This window comes from Protopterus annectens, chromosome 2.part1 (assembly GCF_019279795.1).
Source record: "Protopterus annectens isolate FY-2018-M chromosome 2.part1, PAN1.0, whole genome shotgun sequence".
Taxonomy (NCBI): Eukaryota; Metazoa; Chordata; order Ceratodontiformes; family Protopteridae; genus Protopterus; species Protopterus annectens.
Genome location: NC_056729.1, coordinates 1,570,500,839 through 1,570,522,182, shown reverse-complemented (window position 1 = coordinate 1,570,522,182; position 21,344 = coordinate 1,570,500,839). Strand labels below are relative to the sequence as shown.

The following is a 21,344-nucleotide window of genomic DNA, read 5'->3' as shown; positions in this document are numbered from 1 at the left end:
TTTGGCTGAGTTGCTGCCTTTGTGAAGTGGGGTTACGTGTGATATTTTCCAGATCTGTTCAAAGATGGAGTGATAAGTATTAAAACAGGATATACGATTGCTTGAGCTGAAATTTTGAGAAATCAGCTGGCAGGTTATCGGCTACTATTGTTGGTTTTAGTTTACTAAGTAGTTTTTGGTTGGTACTTGTGGGAATGGTTGGAAGGTGAAGGTGTTATCATCATTGGTTGTAATAGGTGTGGTTGACTGATTAGGGCAACTATTTTTTTGTGAGTGTTAGGATACCGTCAGTAAACTATTCGTTAAACTGCTCAGCAGTGGTGGCTAGGTTGTTTGGCGTGGAAGGGGTTGGGGTTGATGCTTGTCCTGGACTGAGTATCTTTTTAACTACTAACCAAAATTTGGGGGGATTTCTTTGGTGTTTCTCTGGTATATTAGCATAGTGATTAATTTGTCTTGTTTGAGTTGGCTTTTGGCTTTGTTTCTGAGTTTTTGATATCCTAAGAGATTTGGCTGAGATTTGTTAGTATACCATAGGATCCAGGCTTTGTCTCTAAGTTTAAGAAGGGTTCTAGTTTTGTTGGTTAGCAATGGGGTATAATTTGCTTTGATGCGTATTATTCTAGGTGGGCTGATATTATTAAGAATTATGAGGAAAGTCTCATTGAAGTATTCTACTGCTAAATCTAAGGGCATGGTCTTAGTAAATGTCTCTACTCTTTCTTGCATGTATTGGGAGTAGTATTGTATTTGTTAGCTATGTTTATTCCTTTACTTGTATGTGTTGTTTCATTTTCCTTTGTAATCTCAAGAATTGAGCTGATGCATGAAATTGAATTTAGGCTACATGTGTGTAGTTCTAAATGACAATAAGTTTTACTTTGACTTTAAGGGGGGTCCAGTTGCATTTCTTTGAGTGTGGAGATCAGGGGTTGAGGATTGAAGTGTTTCTTATTGCGGATTTGATGATAGTTGATATGTTTGAGTGGGTTGATATGTCGCCTAAGTAGATAGGTTGGCATGTGATCACTAAGGCTGTCAGGGAGACAGCCAAAGTGTTGTGAGTGGGAGAGTTTGTTATTGTCCAGTCTAGGATCGTTTGCTTGTTTGATTTTTTTTTGTCTACTCTGGTAGGGGTTTGGATAATTTGCATGAAGCAGGAAGTTTGGGAATTACATGAGAGACAGTCTGTATTGAAATTGCCCAGTATCATGGTTTCTTGAGAAATTGTTTTTGATATCCAGTGGAACTTGTGCTCTATAGTAGTAAGGTTGTCTATAGTAGTACCGTTGTTACTTGGTGGGATATATGTAGCTATTATGACTAGATGTTTTTTTTGCGTTCATTTAAAGTTTACTCAGTAGTATTTCTGCATTGTCAAAAGATGGAGTTAGATTTAGCAGTTGCTCTATAAGGCTGTTTTTGAACATTGTTTTTTTTCCTCTCTTCTGTCTGCTCTAAGAATATTGTACTCTGGAAGAATTATCTCATTATTGTTATTGTGTGGTTTAAGCCAGGTTTCAGTCAAGATAGCCATGTCTGGTAAGTAGAGTGAAAGGGTGGCATGGAATTCATGACCCTTATTAATGATGTTTCTGAGGTTTAAGTTGAGTAACAGTAGATCTGGGTCTTTGTGAGATAGATACATTGTACTAGGGGACTGAGGGGAGGGACTGTTTGTTGGTGGGATGGAGGTTTGGGGACCTGGATTTCGATGGATATTTCCACTTATCAGAAGTTTTAAAGCTATGGTTACTGGAGTATGTAGTAGTTTAGAGATGTGTTTGTGATAGCTAATGGAGATACTAGTTGCACTATGGTGAACAGGTATAGTGTGAATAAGTTGTTAGATGTATGTGGAAGGATATATAGCTGGGAATATTTCAAAGGTTTGGTATTTCTTGGGTTGAGGAAAAATGGATGTGATTTTATGAGAGGGTTGAGGGGTAGTTGTAAGTGAGTGATGGTTAGATGAGCAGCTAGGGAGAGCATTAAAAGAATAGAAGTATATAATGGCAGCATTTTGTATAGTGAGGAGTGAGATAAGGGGCTGTATCTAATTCTGTTTGAGTAATGGATATTATGATGGATTTTATTGGCATATTTGGGTGAGATGGGATGGAATATTGGAGACAAGGTTCTCAGCAATTAGCTAGTTTGAGTGATTTTAGATTGGATAGACTAAGAGTTATTGAGTGGATGGTACTAAGGAGTGTCTCGTGATGGTAATTAAAATCTTGTAGTGATTAGTTGCTGTTTAGTGGGAGTGGATTAGTGTCTACAAATGTAATTGATATGGTGGTGGGTGGGAATGGTGATAGGGTAGAGGAGAGGAGTGAACCTAACACAGGACTAGACCTCAGACACTGTATGGGAGACTTTGAAAAAGTAACAGTAAGTCAAGATTTCTCTATTAGCTTGTACTTTGAAGAGAAAAATGTATTACAAGGATGTAAAATAGATGTTTTTTCTTTGTAAAATAAAGCAAGCACAAGTATATACTATTCTGTGGGCTAGTAGTTATCCTTCTATTAAGTTTAGGAATAGTTCATTAAGTGTTGATCCAGGGCTCTTTGTGAGAAAAACAAAACGGTAATGTCATTTGGATAAAGAAAAAAGACAAAAACCACTAAAGGCTCTGTCAAGTACAAAATGTAGATTGGAGGGACTGGGAGAGAGAGTGAAATGGAGCAACAGAGTAGACACTCCTCAGTGATGTGCAGCTAATACTGGGAGTTTTTTTTACAAGTAGTGCTTTATAGCTAAGGGTAGAAAAACCTACAAATTCTTGCTGTTTGTGTTAGAAGGAAGGGCAGCTGGGCCTTTGATTGTTTGGTGCTACAAAAACTAAAGGCAGAGGAATAGGTGCATGGTTTTAAGCAAATTACAGTTGGTGGGTTATGCAGTAGGATGATTATGGCCCTATAAATATGGGAAAAAGAAATGTAGCTTAGGTTAATGGAGGTAAGGGACAAGCAGTGATCATGAAATTTAGCATGGGGAGGGGGGCTAGACAAGGAAGAATAGAAGAAATAAACTAAACAAATAGTTGTACTGTGATACTAATAGTAACTTAGTGATGCAGAATTAAGCAAGGTATTGTTCATCAATTCAGCATAAACATCTACACTTTATCAGATTCATATAGCCTCAAAATCAATCAGTAAATAAATCAAAACAATCTCAGCTATCACTTAAACAGTGTACAAGACAAAATCTTTTTGTATAGTCATTGCTATAATACTAGTAATTACAGCATATGTGACATTTGAGCCTTGGCATCGATTTAGAACATTAAAAAGTCAAGATGAAGCAGTTGAATAAAAAAATTACTAATGCTGATTTCAATAATATTTACACATGCACATGTGTAAGTCATTCACACAAATTGATTCATAAACTCTAGAAAGGTAAATACCTCTATGCTGTATGACTATAAATGTATAGTAGATACTAAAAATGGATATTTTGATCCAGTGGACTTTCCCGGTCAACAAATGTAAATAAATAAATAAATTCAACTAAGTACAGAATATCTAGAAATTGCACCAATAATCTCACCACTGTTATGTAATAAGTTGTTTCCCCAAATGAAAGATCTGACTTAGTTTATATAACAGCTAGATATCATACTTTAGTTAGAATTGCAAACATGTTATCCAAGAAAAGACAAATCTTACTTGAAATGATTTAACACAGTTATAATCATCCATGACTTACAAGGGCAGGAAAACTATAAAAAGAGATATTTGATTCATTCTGAGAATTCTGAGACAGGTATGGAATATGTGGTGTTTGTGTGTGTAGGGGGGATTGGCTGGAGGGAGTGTCTGTGCTAAAGCATTGTGTAGGCTGCCAGTGTTAACTAATGCAGGAAAGAGTTGAACTGCCCCTGCAGTAGTTAATGGTGATTCTGAGACTCTAATTAGCCAATAATGAGGTCTTTCTTTATGGAATCATGGGAACATTCCCTTTTTGTACTGCAGACCTACAAGTCTTTATGAATTCTAGGAATAATAAACCATACATTAAGTGGGTTATAAGGTGACAGAAAAGTCTATGCTACCTTTGAATGCTGCAGGTGAGAACAGCTGTGAGTGTGTAACGTACTTGAATTGGGAGCCTGTAAGTCTATTAACAGCTGTTTTTACAAATGCTAGTAGACTGGTTGAAAAGTAGCTGCCATGGTGCGGCAGTTAGCGTTGTCACCTCACAACAAGAGGTTCTCTGGTTCGATTCTCTGCTGGAGCTGTGCGGAGTCTGCAGCATGTCCTCACTGCGGTCAAGTGAACTTTAAAGACATGCAGGTAGGTGCGTGTGTTTGTGTGCCTTCTGTGAAGGTTAGATGCTGGGCTGGCAACTTGACACCATAAAAATCCACTGCCAATCAATAGCAGACTGGTGATCTGCTGTGGCGACCCATAACCGTAAAAACCCGAAAGAAAGTAGACTGGTTGAAAAGTGACACCTTTTGATGACAGTGGAGTTTTTTCTTTTCTCCTTTCTGAGAGTAGGCATGTGAAGTGTGTCCTCCCACATGAAGACTTGCTCACCTCCCCTGAAAAAAATAAATAAAAATAGACAAAATGACCTCTCAGATTTGTTTAAAGTTGTTTCGGTGTGATTTTTGGTGAATTTACTTCGGGTTAAACAGAAGTTGACCAGTCAACATCATTCCCTTAAATCTGAAATTATGAATGGTATGGAAATTCCCATTTCTCAAGGTGCAGTGACCTCACAGTTGATTATATTAAGTTAATGAGTATACCAGAAGACACTTCCTCCATGCAAAGACATGAGTACATTGAATGACTTATATAAAGCATGAATTTTAATTCCACTTCAATCTGTTATTATTTTTTGTTAGTTTCTGGTGGAATTCTAACTCTTGTTTAAGAAGATGTATCACAACCAAAATGGGATGAGCACTAAAAGCAAAGAATGACGATTAAGTGTATTTATTTAGACTGGCCTAGTGCCTCAGATGGTGTACCCAGTTATCAGTATTAGTGCTGGGGTTGCATAATTTTTGTGACAAGTTTGAAACTAAATCCCATAACGTGGGTAGAGATGAACATTAATGACTACAGAACTGGAGAAATTACTGAAACCAAAGATGATACCCTTAATATCTTTTTTTACTGATATGACTAAGATGATATCCCCCTTAATTTTAAGAAACATACAGTCATTCACACTGGCAGTCCTCCTGACACTCAGATTAATACTAGCATGTGTCCTATTCAGTACAATATGTAAAAAATCTTGATAGTATATTGAAGTTGAACTTAACTTTAAAAATAATTAATAAATAAATATGGGCAGTGAAACTGTTTACATTGAAATGGGTTGATGGCGTATTTTCTGGGAAGCCCAAAAGCAGTGTGAGGTTAAGTGATTTAATCATAATTGTAGAAGGCAAATGAAGACCGAGGAAATCAAAGGAATACATTGTTAAGCTTATTAGCAGGTGATAGACTTAATCTCCTCCAAAACCGCCATGCTTTTGACATTATTTATAAGTATGAACCTTTCGGTAATTCCTCATTACTGTTTCACTGTTTTAATCCAGTACTTTGCCAACTGTAGTTACAACATCCATTAAAAATAGGAACTTTAAGTTATCTGAAGATAGTTTAATAGGAAAATCATATATTTTAAGAAATCTGATTTAAGTCCAGCTTTGCTTTAAAACATTGGTCTTTATTTGATTTGATACAGTTTGTTGATTGTTAAATGCTGTTTGGCACATAAAACATTCTGTTACATAATACTGTAGTCACTGAAAATTCTAACATGGGTATTAATACAAGGAGTAAATCAATATTTTTAGTATCAATATCAGATGAACACATTTGTGTACAATTTTCCTTGCTTATACTGTGGAATAAAGTACATTTTGCAATAGACACTGAAAACAAATTGTATAGCTCTGAAAACAATTTTCCATTAACATGCTTGATATGTGGGCTGTTGGTCTGCAAATAATTTATGAAGGGTCAGAGCTGTATTTTCCAGAGGGGCTGTGGGTAGAATACTTCTGTGATGGACAATTCCTGATGAATATCAGTGGCAAGTACATGCAAATCAGGATGCTACAGGGATGTTTTGTAAGAGCCACCTTCATAGCACGGAATGGGGAATTGGCATTAGAAGGCTCAGAAAATACAGTTGTTCACAGCATATAGTTCTCTCAGTGAAAAGTACAGAAAATAAACTAACATAATGCATGCCATTCCCATCAAAATCATATTTGCATGTTAGAGCGCTGTCTGTTCATTGTAAAATACATTTGAGGATATAGCAATGTATTGCATCTGATAGTTTATTGTATTTATATATTGTGGGGTTGTGATTTCTGCTGCATGATACTCGATAATACTGCTGTGTAGATGACATTTTAATACATTCCAGAAGGTGTTAGCCAGTGTGATCCAAAGTAAACATGGCAAGGTGCTGAAAGTAAAAGTACATTCATACGCACTGCCTTAGCAGAAAGGAGAAGGAAGATGTCTAAAATGTGTAAATATATCAGTAGTATAACGTTTCAACTTTTCTACAGTCTTACTGAAATATGTGTATTATACTGCAGAGAACACGACTGAAGATAAAAGTGAGGAAGTAATTTTTAGGAAAAAAAAGTCCTATATTAAGTGAAATTGATTACTTTACCAGCCATTTCAGTAAAAGAAATGGCAGTTTTATGAAGATCTATAAAAAGAAAAAGATGAATATTGCATCTAAAAGTGAATAAATGAAGGAACTTCTTTTGGGAATGACGCTACTCCTGACCAGTAGAACTGAATGTTTACACAATTAACCATACAAATGCAAAAGAGGCCATCATGCTTGATTTGCACAGACACAGCCATACATCAGTCATGCTAATGGGTGTTGCAAAATGATGAGCCGAATGGATCATTCTAAAACAGTCTCACCAAGAATCCTGTTCCTGTCTTTTGGATGAACACTGGAAAGTTAACTGGGTGGTTGTCTGCATTGTGTTTACAGTGCTTCTACAAAGCTTTGTGTAAAAAAAAAAAAAAAAAAAAAATACAACTCAGCCACTCAAATCATAACATTGTGATTCTTCAAGTTGCAAAATTTCAACCTCCAGTTAACCTGCTTGTGCAAATAATTCCCTGTTTTACAAGGTACATGGATCTGTCTCAGCTTCAAAACAAGCATAATCTGAAAAATGTCTTCACTTCATTTTACTGTTACTCAAATGCTCGACACATTTGATCTTGGAGAGTTTGTTTTTAATCCATGAGTGAAAATTACTCAAAAATGACCATCTTATTTTGTGTCCATTGAAAATTCCATGTTGCAGGTTTACAAGACACAGCTGTGCTTCTATAATTATGTTTATAGAAACTAACTTATTACAACAGAACGAATGGACTGCAAAAACACTTGCAAAAGTGATTTAGCAGTGCAGGAGTCTTTCACTCAGGGAAACCCACACAAGTGATCTTTGTTAATTTCCCTTACACAGCTAGCTCTTTCCGACTAGGGTTATCTATCACATTCTTCTGCTTTGTCCTATTGTAATATTCCTTAGTCTTTATTAGAGGGTCATCGGAGAGAATATTTAGAGTTCGGTTGTCCAGTTTGGTGTCACTGATCTTCTCTCTGTTGTCATCACTGCTACTGGTTAGATCATTCCTGGAAAAATTGAGACATAATTGGAGTTGTCAACATAATATCAATTTCTTAAATCGTAATTGTATATTTCTCTAGGAAGTCTTATCAAGTACATGATGACTAATGACACTACTTATATATTCAATTAAGTAGTATGCTGTTATGTAATTAAAAATGATTATGAATACTGGTAAAAAGACGAGCACAGCAGTATGTAAATATGTTTTTCAGCATATGCACAAAGGTCATTATGCAGCCTTTATTGAGAAATGCAGTGCATGGACTGAATAATTTATTATGTTTCATTATTTGGATAAATTACATAACTAAAAAAATTAAAAAATAAACAAAACATTTTTAGATGAGACTCTGGAAACAAATGATATATATTCAATGAACATACTAAACGTACCTGACAATGGCATTTACTGACTGTAACAGAAGTAACTGGTACCACAAACTGAATGTAATAATAGCTCATGGAATAAAGTTCAAGTTGGCTGTACATGATGCAAGCAAGCAGCTTAGGACACGTTGTCCTGGTAATCATCATAAGTATATCAACTGTATGTTTTATGTCTGGAGGAAATAGTACTAAAGGCATGCAGGTACATGTGGTTACGATTACTTTCCTTCACAGTACTAAAGAAAATCTTATATTTGAAGAAGGATTGGGGTTTAGCTGAGGGCATGGCTGATGGTAAGGTTGAAATACAGCAGAGAAGCAGAGAGTAGTCAGGAATAAATTAATGGGAAGTATATAGGGTTCCTAGATATTAGTGGAAAGGGTATATAAAATGAACTAGCTTGCACAGGATATCATTTTATGAAGACTGTTGCACTGAGAAGGTTCTTGATAAGATAATTTGTATCTGGGTTGAAGTCTATGTATTAGGTGATGATGAAATACATTTCCTTGGTAAAGACTGCTGTACAGCTTTTTGGTTTCTTTTGAAATGAAATGAAAGATGCTCAGGTCTGGATATGGGTTGTAGGGCTCCTTTATCATAAATTACAAATATGTTTTTTCAGATGTCCAGCAGCAGGTTTCAGAGTAACACCTTATCCTAGTAACGTTATATTCAGTATTGATCTATGTGAGATGTCTCTGGATTACTTGCTACAGAAAACTGTGAGTTGTAGCTATTAGGTGATAATGAAGTCTATGGAAAATTTATAAATAGCTGACATCTGAAATAATGACAAAAAAGAGTAGGAATTTAAAGTTCCACTGATAGTGTGCCAATTCTGTGTTATACCATTACTATTTAACAAGAACAGTATTGTTCTAGATATCTAAAAGGATGTTCTTTATTCTTTTAGTGTATAGAATATTATTGGTGAACAAACCATTGTATGTAAACTTTGTAAAGAAAAAAAATGATGTAACAGATATGCCACCTGAGTAGTTCTACAGGGGGCATATCTGTTTCCACTGTGGGTAGGAAAGAAAATATAGATTTCCTAGGGATATAGGTTGGTCTTTGAAGACCAGTCTTTGGATGGCCAGAACTGTGAGGCAGATTGTCATATGAAAGGACATTTCCACAAACTTGCAACAAAAAAGTTGCTGTACATACACTGATAGTCCCGATCACCATCATGCACCTCTCTTCATAGGTTCATACTAGGCTATCTGCCCTAGGGCATTTATAAGCCTAGCCCAGAGTTTTGTGGCTTTCGCCACCCCTTTAGTTTGAAGGATACTATGCCCATTATTTTGCTGTGCCTCTGTCAAGCAGTGACACTGAGGTTATCCCTGGGGTATACCTGCGATCTCCCATTCATTGGTCAAGATTTCTCTTGAACAAGGCCAGCGAGGTGCTCTGCCTCACATGAACCGGGATTTTGTTCCACAGCATAGGGAGTCTCTGGGTGATGAATCTGTCCCTCCAGCACGTCCTATTAATAGCCGTGTCGAGGTTTAAGTCTCTTGCCCTTGTAGTTCTGATGGATTTAGATTTTTTGAGGTGAAGCATGTTCATTAATTCCGGGTTGGACATGGCCTTGTATGTCAGGCACAGGTCACCTCTGAGCAGTCGGTAAGCGACTGAATAGAGCTGGAGTTCCTTCAGTCGGGCAGCATAAGACATATTTTTGAGACCCTTTATCCTTTTAGTGAGGAACTTTTGGGGCCTTTCCAATTGCTGCAGGTGTCGGGTCAGATACATTCCAAATGGGGCATTGTACTCAATCATAGGTCTGATGAGTGATGAGTACAGGGGAACGATGACCTCCCTTGATCTAGATGTGAATCCCTTCATGATCAGGTGGGCAATGTAGAAGGTCTTCCTAACTATTTTGGCGACGTGAGTGTCAAACGAAAGGTTACTGCCAACCTGGGTCCCCAGATCCCTGATAACCTCTTCTGTGCTTAGTGGAATGCCACCTATATGGTAACTAGGGCTAACCTTGTTTTTCCCGAAGGGAATGACTATGCATTTTTTGGCGTTTAACTTTAGGCCATGGCTCTGGCACCAGTTATCCGTTTCTTTGAGACCCTTCTGAAGGATGTCTGTGTCAGATGGGTTTTCAACTATGGTGCCCAGTTTGCAGTCATCTGCAAACGTTGTCCTCCATAATCCTCCTGTGTTTGCCTGTACTTCTGAAAAGTAGATGCCGAACAAGAGTGGGCCCAGGACTGAGCCCTGTGGCACACCACTTGTGACAGGCTTGGAGTCTGACATGGCGCCAGCAACTCTGACCCTGTGGGTTCTGTCACTTAGCCAGTTTGCAACCCATCTTGTGACGTATGGGTTTACGTTTAAGCTGGTGAGTTTTTCAATGATACCCGAGTGGGGGTATTGTCGAAAGCCTTTGCCAGGTCAAGGTAGGCTGTGTGGACTGCCTTGCCCTCGTCAATGGCCTTGGTGACTGTTTCGAAAAAGTCAACCAAGTTTAAAAGGCATGATCCACCCTTGACAAAGCCAAACTGGGTTGGATGCAACGTCTGCAAGTCCCCTATGTCTTTATTTATGAGTTCCATTATGATCCTCTCCATAGCTTTGCAGACCAGGCTTGTCAAGCTGATGGGACGGTAGTTTCCGGGGTCGGTGGAGGCACCTCCTTTGTGAAGTGGGACCACCGTTGCCGTACGCCACTCATTGGGTACGTATCCTGTATCCAGTAACATCAATGCCACAGTGACTGCATTTTAATGAAAGGAATGTACTGATATTGAGACAATCTGTGGATTACACAAATAAGCTGTGGGCCTACATGTCTTTGTTGGCCTGAGCGTAAACATAAAGACTTAAAAAAAAAACTTATGGATAACCATATAGCTGAAACACTTGCTGTCCTGAAGGGGTCATTTGCATATATCCCATGGGCCTCCACTATAGGAATTTAAGCTATCACACAGTGAAAATTCTAGCTTGTTTGGGTTTGCCTTGCAGTTTTTACTGAATGGTTGGTCTGTGTGTCCTTTTTACCCTTTGGTTTGAATTGTTGAAACAGAAACCAGATCTTGGAATACATCAGAATGAAATCTGGTAAGTAGTACAGTAAAAACACTGCTAGAGGTGATGAATCGGAGTAACTTGAAGCTGGAGCAAAGTAAGGTCAGAAGAGGTTTTGGGAACCTATTGCCTTAGATATGCTACCAAATCCAGGCAGTTTAGAATATTTGCCTCAGAATGCTTGAACAGGTATTTCTATACACAAAATAAGAGCAATAAAATGTTCCCACAAGCATCTGGCACATTTTTACAGAGTGCAAGGAACTACAGCAGTGTATGCAGACTTGTACTGTATGTTGAAGGCGATTGGGGGCACAGAATTGCCATGGAAATGTTAATAAGCTGGCACAGGTGGAGAATAACTAGTTATGGGGCAACACTTCTATCATAAAGCTAATGATTATACTAAAGAAAGCTATAAGTAAATAATGGAAACAGAAGAAGAATCCTAAAATAATGGAAGTTAAAAGACTGATGATTGAGGTAAGTGCACTGAAACTGACGAGTAGTATACAGGGATCCCAAAATGTTCTAATTTAAAAGTAGTGAATGTGAAAGGATAGAGAAGAATTAAGTAGTGAGAATACGGATATAGGAAGGACCAGTTGGCATAACAGTTAAGGTCTTCGCCTCCCATGTACAAAGTACAACATTCAATCCTGGCCTCTGGTCAATGCCTGTTTAGAGTTTGCATGTTCTTTTGGGGGGGGGGGGGGGGGGTTCCTCTCAATTCTGAAAAACATGCTGAGTGTTTCCATTTCAAATTTACTATCGAATAGAGCTGTGGACAGTAGCACAGACTCTACATGGTGCCGTATAGGGGGGAAGAGTTGTACAGAACAACTGTTTTGGGCAGCTACTGTGGTGCACACTGTCCTCAAGATAGGAAAACATGGTTCACAGGCTGCACACCATGGCAGATCTAGCCACTCAATGGTGTAAAATAAGGCTCTAGGTGATTGGTCATGTTGGCTAATGTCAAATGGGCATTGGTACTTACCGGTGATAAGTGGGTTGAGGGACCCATGCTAACAGTGGGAAGGGTGTGGGTGTCCCTTTTGGCCCCACAGCATAAACCACTGATTGTCACAGTTAGTAGTCAGAGAAGGCTCTAAGTTCAGGAGAGACCAGGCTGAAGACCTGAAAGTTGACTGGAGATAAAGCACAACAGTTTCCCACCCCTACTGTAAATTTGATCTGGGACACTCCTTTCCACTTTACAAAAAAAAAATTTTCTAAGCTTGTTTCCTGCCTTTCCTATAAGTTGTCTAGTCCAGATACAGATTTGCTGTATCCAGGACTCTATGTAAGCTTCTGAGCCCCAAAGCCTTTCTGTGTTGGAGGGAAGCCTTCTAGCTTAATTTTGTTTCTTAGAACTAGCGAGTTTTCTAGTTTCAGCACTCAAATCTGTTTCTTTGAGCTCAGCACTTGTTCAGAACTCATTGTAAGCACTAAATAAGCTACAAATTACTACATCACTCAACTTTCCTCACTTGTCTAGAGGAAAACAGTTTTTAGTACTTAATCACCTATCCAGGCATGTCTAAGGGTCAGCTCCCGGTGTTTTCTCCTGTATACCTGATGAATCTGGGCATCTTGGGGCAATGCAGCAAATGCCTCATGTACACAGACAACCCTCTCCTACCACCCAACACTACAACCTGTGAGAGATGCACTGATATAGCCAAACTGGAAGCAAAGCTGTCTTCACCCAAGACTGGGCTAGACAGTCAAGAGGAGAAGCTTAACACTTGCACCACACCACACTCATCACATAGTCCCTCAAAACCTATACCACCAAAACACACACACACACAAACACAAAACACATACCTATATTCGTGGAGGTTCTCAAAAAAATCTACCCAGGCAACAGGGACCTCCAAAGCAGAAACACAAGCAATCTCCACCCCCCAACACAACTCAAATGAGACATAGCCCACAAACTCAGTGTGCCACTCAACCACAGCCCATAAGGCATAACAACGTGCCTAATACTCTAGTTATAGGTGACTCTAGTCAGACACACTGATGTTCCACTCACCAGGCTAAACAAGGAGAAAGTCACTGTCAGCTGCCTGTCAGGTACCAGGATCTGCCACATAACACATGCCCTCGGGTCACTCCACAGCAAGTACAAATATGACTCTGTCATTGTCCATGTTGGTGTGAATGACCTGATACGTACCTCCCTGGACTACATGAAAAGAGACATGGAGGAGGTTTCTGATCTTGTAGCCCAGGCAGGTATGACCCTAGCCCTGAATATCATCCTGCCATCACCCAGAATGATACCACAGTACAAGGACAAAATGACTGACTTCAACAATTGGCTAAGCTTCTGGTGTCATTCTAAGGGGATCCAGTATCTGTCTGCATGGGATGACATGATCGACAAACCACGATGCTTTGCCAGAGATGGCCTGCACCTGTCACCCTTGGGATTCCGGATACTGGCTAAGGCTCTTGCCACCCCTATAGTGCCTTTTTTAGGGAACATTCAAATGACAAATTCACCACCGTAACAGGTATAAGCAAGCAAAATCTGAGGGTAATGCTACTCCATGCTAGAAGTCTAAACCTCAAAATGCACTCACTCGAGGCACTCCTTAAAATGGAGAACATCAACATTTGTGCAGTGACAGAGACCTGGTTCAAGGCTCCAAAGAGCACACCTGCATTACCAGGCTATAATTCATACCACACCTTTTGGCCACCTAACTTGGACCAAAGCACTAAAGGCAGAGGCATGTCCATATTCATTAAGGATAGCCACACCTCCAGGCTAGTTGCTCAGCATAATGCATCTGAGATTATCCAAGTGCAACTAAATCTGGGCAAGACCGCAATGCAAATTGTAGCTTGCTACAGATCCCCCACCATACCCCAGGATTCCCACTCCTCATTTCTTGATACACTGGAAAATATTAGAATACAACCTAACAGCCTAATAATGGCTGATTTCAACTACCCCACCATTAACTGGGAAAACTACTCGTGTACCAACTCTTGTGCTCAACATTTTCTGGAATTCATAAATTCCAATGCCTTGGATCACCTTATCCACACCCCCACCAGGGGCAGCAATATCCTAGACCTGGTCATTACCAACATGGGCAACTGGTGTTCCACACCAGAGGTCAATTCCGACCACAAGCAAATCACCCATGCTGATGGGCAATAGAGATACAACTGCTGAATCCTATACAATTGTACTTTATAAGCACTTACATGAGTGCATGGATCGTGCAATCCCTAACAGAACCAAGATGCTATCCTCCAAAAAAAGGAAGCCAATCTGGTGATCCCCTGCTATAAACAAACTCTACAACAGAAGAAAGAAACAGTTGTAAAAAAGACTAAAATCCTATGATTGGAGGAACTCAGTGGTCAGCCTCAGTAAGAAGCTGAGATCCCTCATAAAATCCTCCAAAGCTAGTTACGAAAACAAAATTGCCACTGATCCTAAAGACAACCACAAAGCATTCTATAGCCATGTCAAGAATCTCAATGGCAACACTCAGATCTGCTCTGAGTTACAGCACAATGGCACTAAATATACAGAACCAACTGATATTGCCAACATCCTGGCAAATAGGTTCAGTGCTAACTTTACCCCTCCCTCATCACTTAAAGAACACATCTCTATACCGGAAGAATGCAAAGTACCTGTAATCACAGCTGCACAGGTAAAAAACACACTCTCCAAAGCCAAGAACACATCATCCATGGGACCTGACAACATCCCAGGCTGCATTCTACATGAACTACAGAACGAACTGGCACCCCACATAAGTACCATGTTCAATCATAGCCTTACCTCAGGCTTTGTGCCCACTGAATGGCGCACAGCAACAGTTATCCCACTCCACAAAGGGGGAGCCACCATGGACCCTGGGAACTACCCCCACTTTAGCCTGACGAGCCTGGTCTGCAAGGCTATGGAACATATCATCATGGAACTTATAAACAATAACATTGGTAATCTCCAAAATCTGGACCCTACCCAGTTCGGGTTTGTAAAAGGCAGATCATGTTTCCTAAACCTGATAGACTTCTTTGAAGCGGTCACCAAAGCTGTAGATGAGGGTAAGGGTCACCAAAGCTGTAGATGAGGGTAAGGTGGTACACACAGCCTATCTAGACCTCGCCAAGGCTTTCGACACCATCCCCCACTCTGGAATTATAGACAAACTCACAAAACTATGTATAAATCCCTAGGTCACAAGATGGGTTGCCAACTGGCTCACTGACCGAACACACACTGTGAAAGTAGCATACTCTAAATCCAACTTCAGACCAGTGACAAGTGGAGTACCACTAGGTTTATACTAGGCTATCTGTCCTAAAGCTCAGTCCTAGGTCCTCTCCTGTTTGGTATCTCCTTCTCTGAATTACAGGCTAACACAGAAGGTCTTTGGCTAACAAAGTTCGCAGATGACTGCAAACTAGGAGCCATAATCAAATCTCCTAACGATGTGGACATCCTACAAAAGGGCCTCACTGAGACACAAGCCTGTTGTCAAAGCCAAGGCCTCAAGCTCAATGCCAAAAAGTGCATTGTCATCCCTTTTGGTAAAAACTCTGTACCCATGAAGTATCACATAGGCGGTAGTCTACTTAACACCGAAAGTGTGATGAGACCTTGGGACACAGGTGGACAGTAGTCTCTCCTTTGATAATCACATCACCACAGCAGTCAGGAAATCCTTCTACATGGCACACCTCATCACAAAAGGTTTCTCATCCTGGAAAAAAGAGGTCATTGTTCCCCTCTACTCATCACTCATTAGACCCATTATAGAGTACAACGCCCCTTTTGGTATGTACCTCACAAGACATCTACAACTGGAAAGGCCACAGAAATACCTCACAAAGAGGAATACCGGCCTCAAACAGATGCCCTACGCAGACCGTCTCAAAAAACTCCAGCTTTACTTTGTCGCATATCGCCTACTCTGAGGTGATCTCTGCCTAACATACAAAGCTATGTCAAACCCAGAGCTGTTGGACATGCTCCACGTAAAGAAATCCCAATCCCTCCGAGCTACACGCTGTAGGGACCTAAACCTTGTCACCACAACAAACAGAACATGCTGGAGGGATCGATTCCTGTCTCAGAGACTTCCCATACTCTGGAACAAACTACCTATCTATATCAAACAAAGCTCCTCATTAGCACTCAAGAAAAATCTTGATGATTGGATGGGAGATAGGAAATTCACCCCGAGGATGACTTTTGTGGCTCTGCTTGACTGGGCACAGGAAAATAATTTTCTTGGGTGTTAAAAGCCAGGGTACTGTTTGGCTAGGCTTATATAGGCCCTAGGGCCAATAGCCTAGTACCTACCTATGAACTGTTGAGGGCATTATGGAGGACTCTAGCACCCAAGAGGAGGAGGAAATAGGTGTTGTTGAAGAAGAATGTCAGCGCCTAAACACAGCATGTTTGAGGACTACAGAACAGATATGTGGCCGAGACAGGTATGAAAATAAGATACATAAGGAAAGCTGTTGGTGGAACGCAGAAGTTCAGGAAGTCATCAAAAGATAGGAGTACAGGAAAAAGTAGGAAACAGAAAAGATCAAACAAGCTAGAAATTAATACTGATTGGCTAACAAAGAAGCAAAAAAAAGGAGTTGCAATAGCAATGAACAGGACATTGGAGGCCTCTAGCAACTTCTAGAAAGTGACTCAGTAAGGGGCACAAACAAAGTATATCAGGTTGGAAGGCAAAGGCACAAAGATAAAGAAGATAGTCAGACACCCTTCATAAGGAATGCTAGGAACATGCTGCTCACCAGTCCACAGGACATCGAAAGCAGACAGAAAGAGTACTTCCAACAGCTTCTAAATGAAGAAAACCTCACAGAAGCTGTACTGCCCCAGACACAGCCTATGATGACGGAAGAAGAGGAGCCCATCCTAGAAGAAGTAAAAGTAGCACTAAGAAACATGAAATCAGGGAAAGCAGCAAGCTCAGCTGAGGTCACAGCAGATATGATAAAGATGCTGAATGAGATAGGGGAGAAATGGCTTCTGAGAGTACTCATAGCAGTGTGGAGAGAAAGACGTATCCCAGATGACTGCAGAGTAAGCAAATTCATGCCAAACACAAAGGGGACATCCACAATTGTGGGCAGTATAGAGGTATCAAACTCCTGTCACATTGCATGAATGCTCTGGACAGGGTGCTTGATAAATGGATATGCAGAGTAGTAGAAAGTAAGATGGGAGATGATCAGTCTGGATTCAGATCATGATTCAGCACAAACAACCTGATGTTTGTAGTTACTCTTTCTTCTCAACTCTTTCTCTAACTGGGCATTCCTAGACTTGGAGAAAGCATATGAGAAGGTCCCAAGAAAGCTGGTGTGGCAGTAGTGTGGTGCTTTGAAGTCTCAGAAACATTGATAGAATTAGTGCAGGCTATGTACAAGGACCCAGTGACTTAAGTACGAACAGTGTTCACAGAGGGGTTCCCAGTGGTAGTGGGTGTACATGAGAGTTTAGCTTTCAGCCCACTGCTGTTCATACTGGTGATGGACTACATTAGCAAACAGGTCAGAGGTGACAGATCATCAAAGTTGCTGTATGCAGACGATGTGGCATTACAGGCAGACTCTGAGCAAGAACTTTATTTATTTTACATTTGTTGACCGGGATAGACCAACTGGATATATGTCCATTTTCAGCGGAGGCCCGGGGAGAAAAGCTCCAAGATAATAATACACATTGAACATTTAGTAAATGCTAGTTTCAAGCAGATTACAGTCCTAAGAAATACCAGCATTTAGCACATATAGTACTAACTTATTACAAAACACTTTACAAAGCATAACATTATTTTCAAAGTTATAGATACATAACATTGCATTCAGGTTCAAGACACATTGAGCAGCAGTTATACAACTGACCTTTCTTGAAATGGTGTGGTAGAAAAAAGTTAGAAGTAGTTGAAGGTAAGGCACCTAAGTAATACAGAGGTCACTAGTCGCGGTTAGTGCAAGGACATAACCAATGAGTTCTGAAGTATTTCTTAAGTTTGTTTTTGAATTGAGTTAGTGAGGGTTCTAGCATCAAGTCAGCTGGGAGTCTGTTCCATGTTTTTCCAACAGAGTTGACAAACAGAGTCCCTAGCTGAGTAGTTGGATTTGTATGTTTGAACTAGGAGTCTAGTGGATGATCGCAGTGGCCAGGTGCTGGTGTAGGGACTGATAATATTTTTTAGTACATGTGTATTTTCTGGTGGGTAAAGGACGTTGTGCCACTATTAGCTGGTTGAACCGCAGTAGGCTAGGCAGTTCAAGCCATCCTAAGCGATTTAGGTTGAGACACTGGTGTGTCCAGTAGGCTTCACCAGTAGCAAATCTGGCAATGTGGTTATAGGAGGATGATAGTTTATTTAGATCTGTTTGGTTTAAGTTGGGGAATAGAGGTGAGGTGTAGAGAAGAGTTGATAGTAGATGGGAACGGGCAATTGTAGTTCTAGCAAGTGGAGTAAGGAAAGGTTTGATTCTGTAAAGAGAGCCAAGTTTTTTATTAATGGTTTTTATAGTTTGATATGTGCATGAAACTTCAGGTAGTTATCAACTATGACACCTAGTAGTTTAGTTTGGGCTTCTGGGGAGATGATGGTGCTATTATTAGCTGTTATGTTGAAGGATGGCGGGGGGATCCTGTGTGTGGGGGAGAAGAGGAGCAGCTTAGTTTTGTTGGGGATTAGGATAAGATGTTGATTAGAGAGCCAAGTTTCCACTGTATTGAAGGTATTTTGGGTTAATGTGAATAAAGTAGCTGGTGAGGTGTCAGAACAAATCAAGGTGGAGTCATCCACATATTGAATGCAGGTAGCATCTGGGATGACTGAATAAAGGTCGTTATTAAAGATGGAGAAAAGAAGGGGTCCAAGTTTCGAGCCCTGGGGACTCCTAATGTGATGGGTAGGCGAGATGATAGCTTATCCTGCCATAGGACTGCCTGTTGCCTGCCCTGCAGGTAGGATTGAAACCATTGGCGTCCATGGTTGTTTAAGGAGAAGGCCTTCAAGGTATTTATAAGCAATTTGTGGTCAACCAGAACTGCACTGTTATAACTTGATATTACTTGTGAACCTCTGCTATCTCTGAAAAAACAAAAACAAAAAAAATCTTGCTTTTTTCCCACTTTTCTGAGATTTAAAAAAGTTCAAGTTACACGCTTGCTGTTCTTGAACTGTTTTGTAAATTTCTGTGAGGCCATTTTTGCTTGGGCTAAAGGAAAGTCTCTCTGTTGATCAGTGGCAGTGATTAACATTGAGCTGCTTCCCTGCCCCCCGTGGGAGTGGTTACTGACTTGAAACTGTAGTTTTATTGGCTGTTTTGGGTCAATTCCTGGCTCTTTCCAGCCCCTGCTATCAAGCACGCTTTAGAGTGCTTTAGCACGATTTAGCGCGGAGTTGCCACTAGAGCAGCATCGGGCAACGCCGGTTTAACAAGGTTAAACTTTTTCTGGCTCCATAAAGTCTGTTCTTCATTTTTTTCCTTAGAACTGCTCTACTAGTAATCTAAACAGTATATCCCTTAACTAAAAAGTGCAGTACTTGTTCCTAAAAGCTTTTACTTGTCTTAAAAGCATCTTCTTTTCAGGTTTAGTACTTCTGTATTATACAAAGTCCCTCACTAGCAACCCCCCCCCCCCAGGAGTACCCACTTCCTTACTAAGTCCTCTCTTATTCAGTTACACCCCTAACTTCTAAATTTCTCTAGCATGTCGAAGGGCCAGATGCTGGCGTCCTCTCCTGTCCAGTTGGTGAATTTGGGAATATTGAGGCAATGTTAGAATTGCCTCATGTACACTGACAACCCTCTCCTCCTCCCACATAACACAAATACTTGTGAGAGATGCAGCTATTTAGCCAAACTGGAGGCTGAGCTCTCTCAACTCAGGACTGGCAAGACCAGACAGGAGGAGAAGGCAACTACACACACGACAAAACCAGTCTCACATAAAGCTATCACAACAATGAATCAAACACATAAACACACAAAGTCATACTCGGAGCGAGGCTCTGAGCAAAAATTTACCTAAACAGCAGAGGCCTCCAAAGCAGACATCCAAGCAACTGCCACCTCATGACACACCACAGGCAACACATAAACCACAAAATCAGTGTGCAAAGCAGTCACAGCCCTTAAGGCCAAATACAACACCAAATATACTTGTAATAGGTGACTCCATAGTCAGACACACTGACGTCCCACTCACCAGGCTGAACAAGGAGAGAGTTACAGTAAGCTGCCTATCGGATGCTAGAATCCGCCACATAACACAAGCACTCGGGTCACTCCACAGCAAGTACAAATATGACACAGTCATTGTCCATGATGGTGTGAACAACCTGAGACGTACCTCCCTGGACTACATGAAAAGAGACATAGAGGAGCTCTCTGATTATGCAGCCCAGGCAGGTATGACCATGACGAACAACACAAGAAGCCAGTGCCAAGCCAACGTTTATTGCGATCTGGTACCTCGGCTTTTTTTATGACCCTGAGCAGTATCCTTCCTTCACCAAGAATGATGCCACAACATAGAGACAAGATGATCAGCTTTAACAATTGGCTTAATTTCTGGTGTTATTCAAAGGGGATCCAGTGTCTGTCTGCCTGGGATGACATGCTTGACAAGCCACGCTGCTTCGCAAGGGACGGCTTGCACCTGTCACCCCTGGGATTCCGGATATTGGCTAAGGCTCTTGCCACCCCCATAGTGCCTTTTTTAGGCAAGGCTCAAATTCTAAACCTACCACCCTAGAAAACAAAAATGGGAAGAAACTAAGGGTAATGCTGCTCAATGCCAGAAGTCTAAATCTCAAAATGCACGCTCTCGAGGCCCTTCTCAGTATGGAGAACATAGATGTCTGTGCTGTGACTGAAACCTGGTTCAAGGCTCCTGAGAGCACCCCGGCACTATCAGGTTTTACCTCATATCATGCTCCGCCCCAAAACCCGGACCACACCACAAAAGGAGGGGGTGTATCCATATTCATCAAGGATACCCACACCTCCAGGTTGGTGGCAACGCACGAAGCATCGGAAACCATCCAGGTGCAATTAACCATAGGCAAAACTGCTCTACAATTTGTAGCATGCTACAGGACACCCTCTCAAACTCAGGAACCCCACACAGCCTTCCTGAAGACACTGGAGGGTATAAATGTATCTCCAAACACCATTATATTGGGTGACTTCAAC

At 40.7% G+C, this 21,344-nt stretch overlaps 1 protein-coding gene across 1 annotated transcript in view; it reads right to left on the bottom strand.

The window, feature by feature from the left end:
• Positions 1-5,666: 5,666 nt before the first annotated feature.
• Positions 5,667-21,344, bottom strand: part of LOC122794989 (RING finger protein 207-like) — a 163,998-nt gene continuing 148,320 nt past the window's right edge. The window contains exon 6 of the mRNA XM_044063579.1: positions 5,667-7,668. Coding sequence (XP_043919514.1) covers positions 7,491-7,668 — 178 coding nt within the window. The 3' untranslated portion in view covers positions 5,667-7,490. The remainder of the gene's footprint in view (positions 7,669-21,344) is intronic.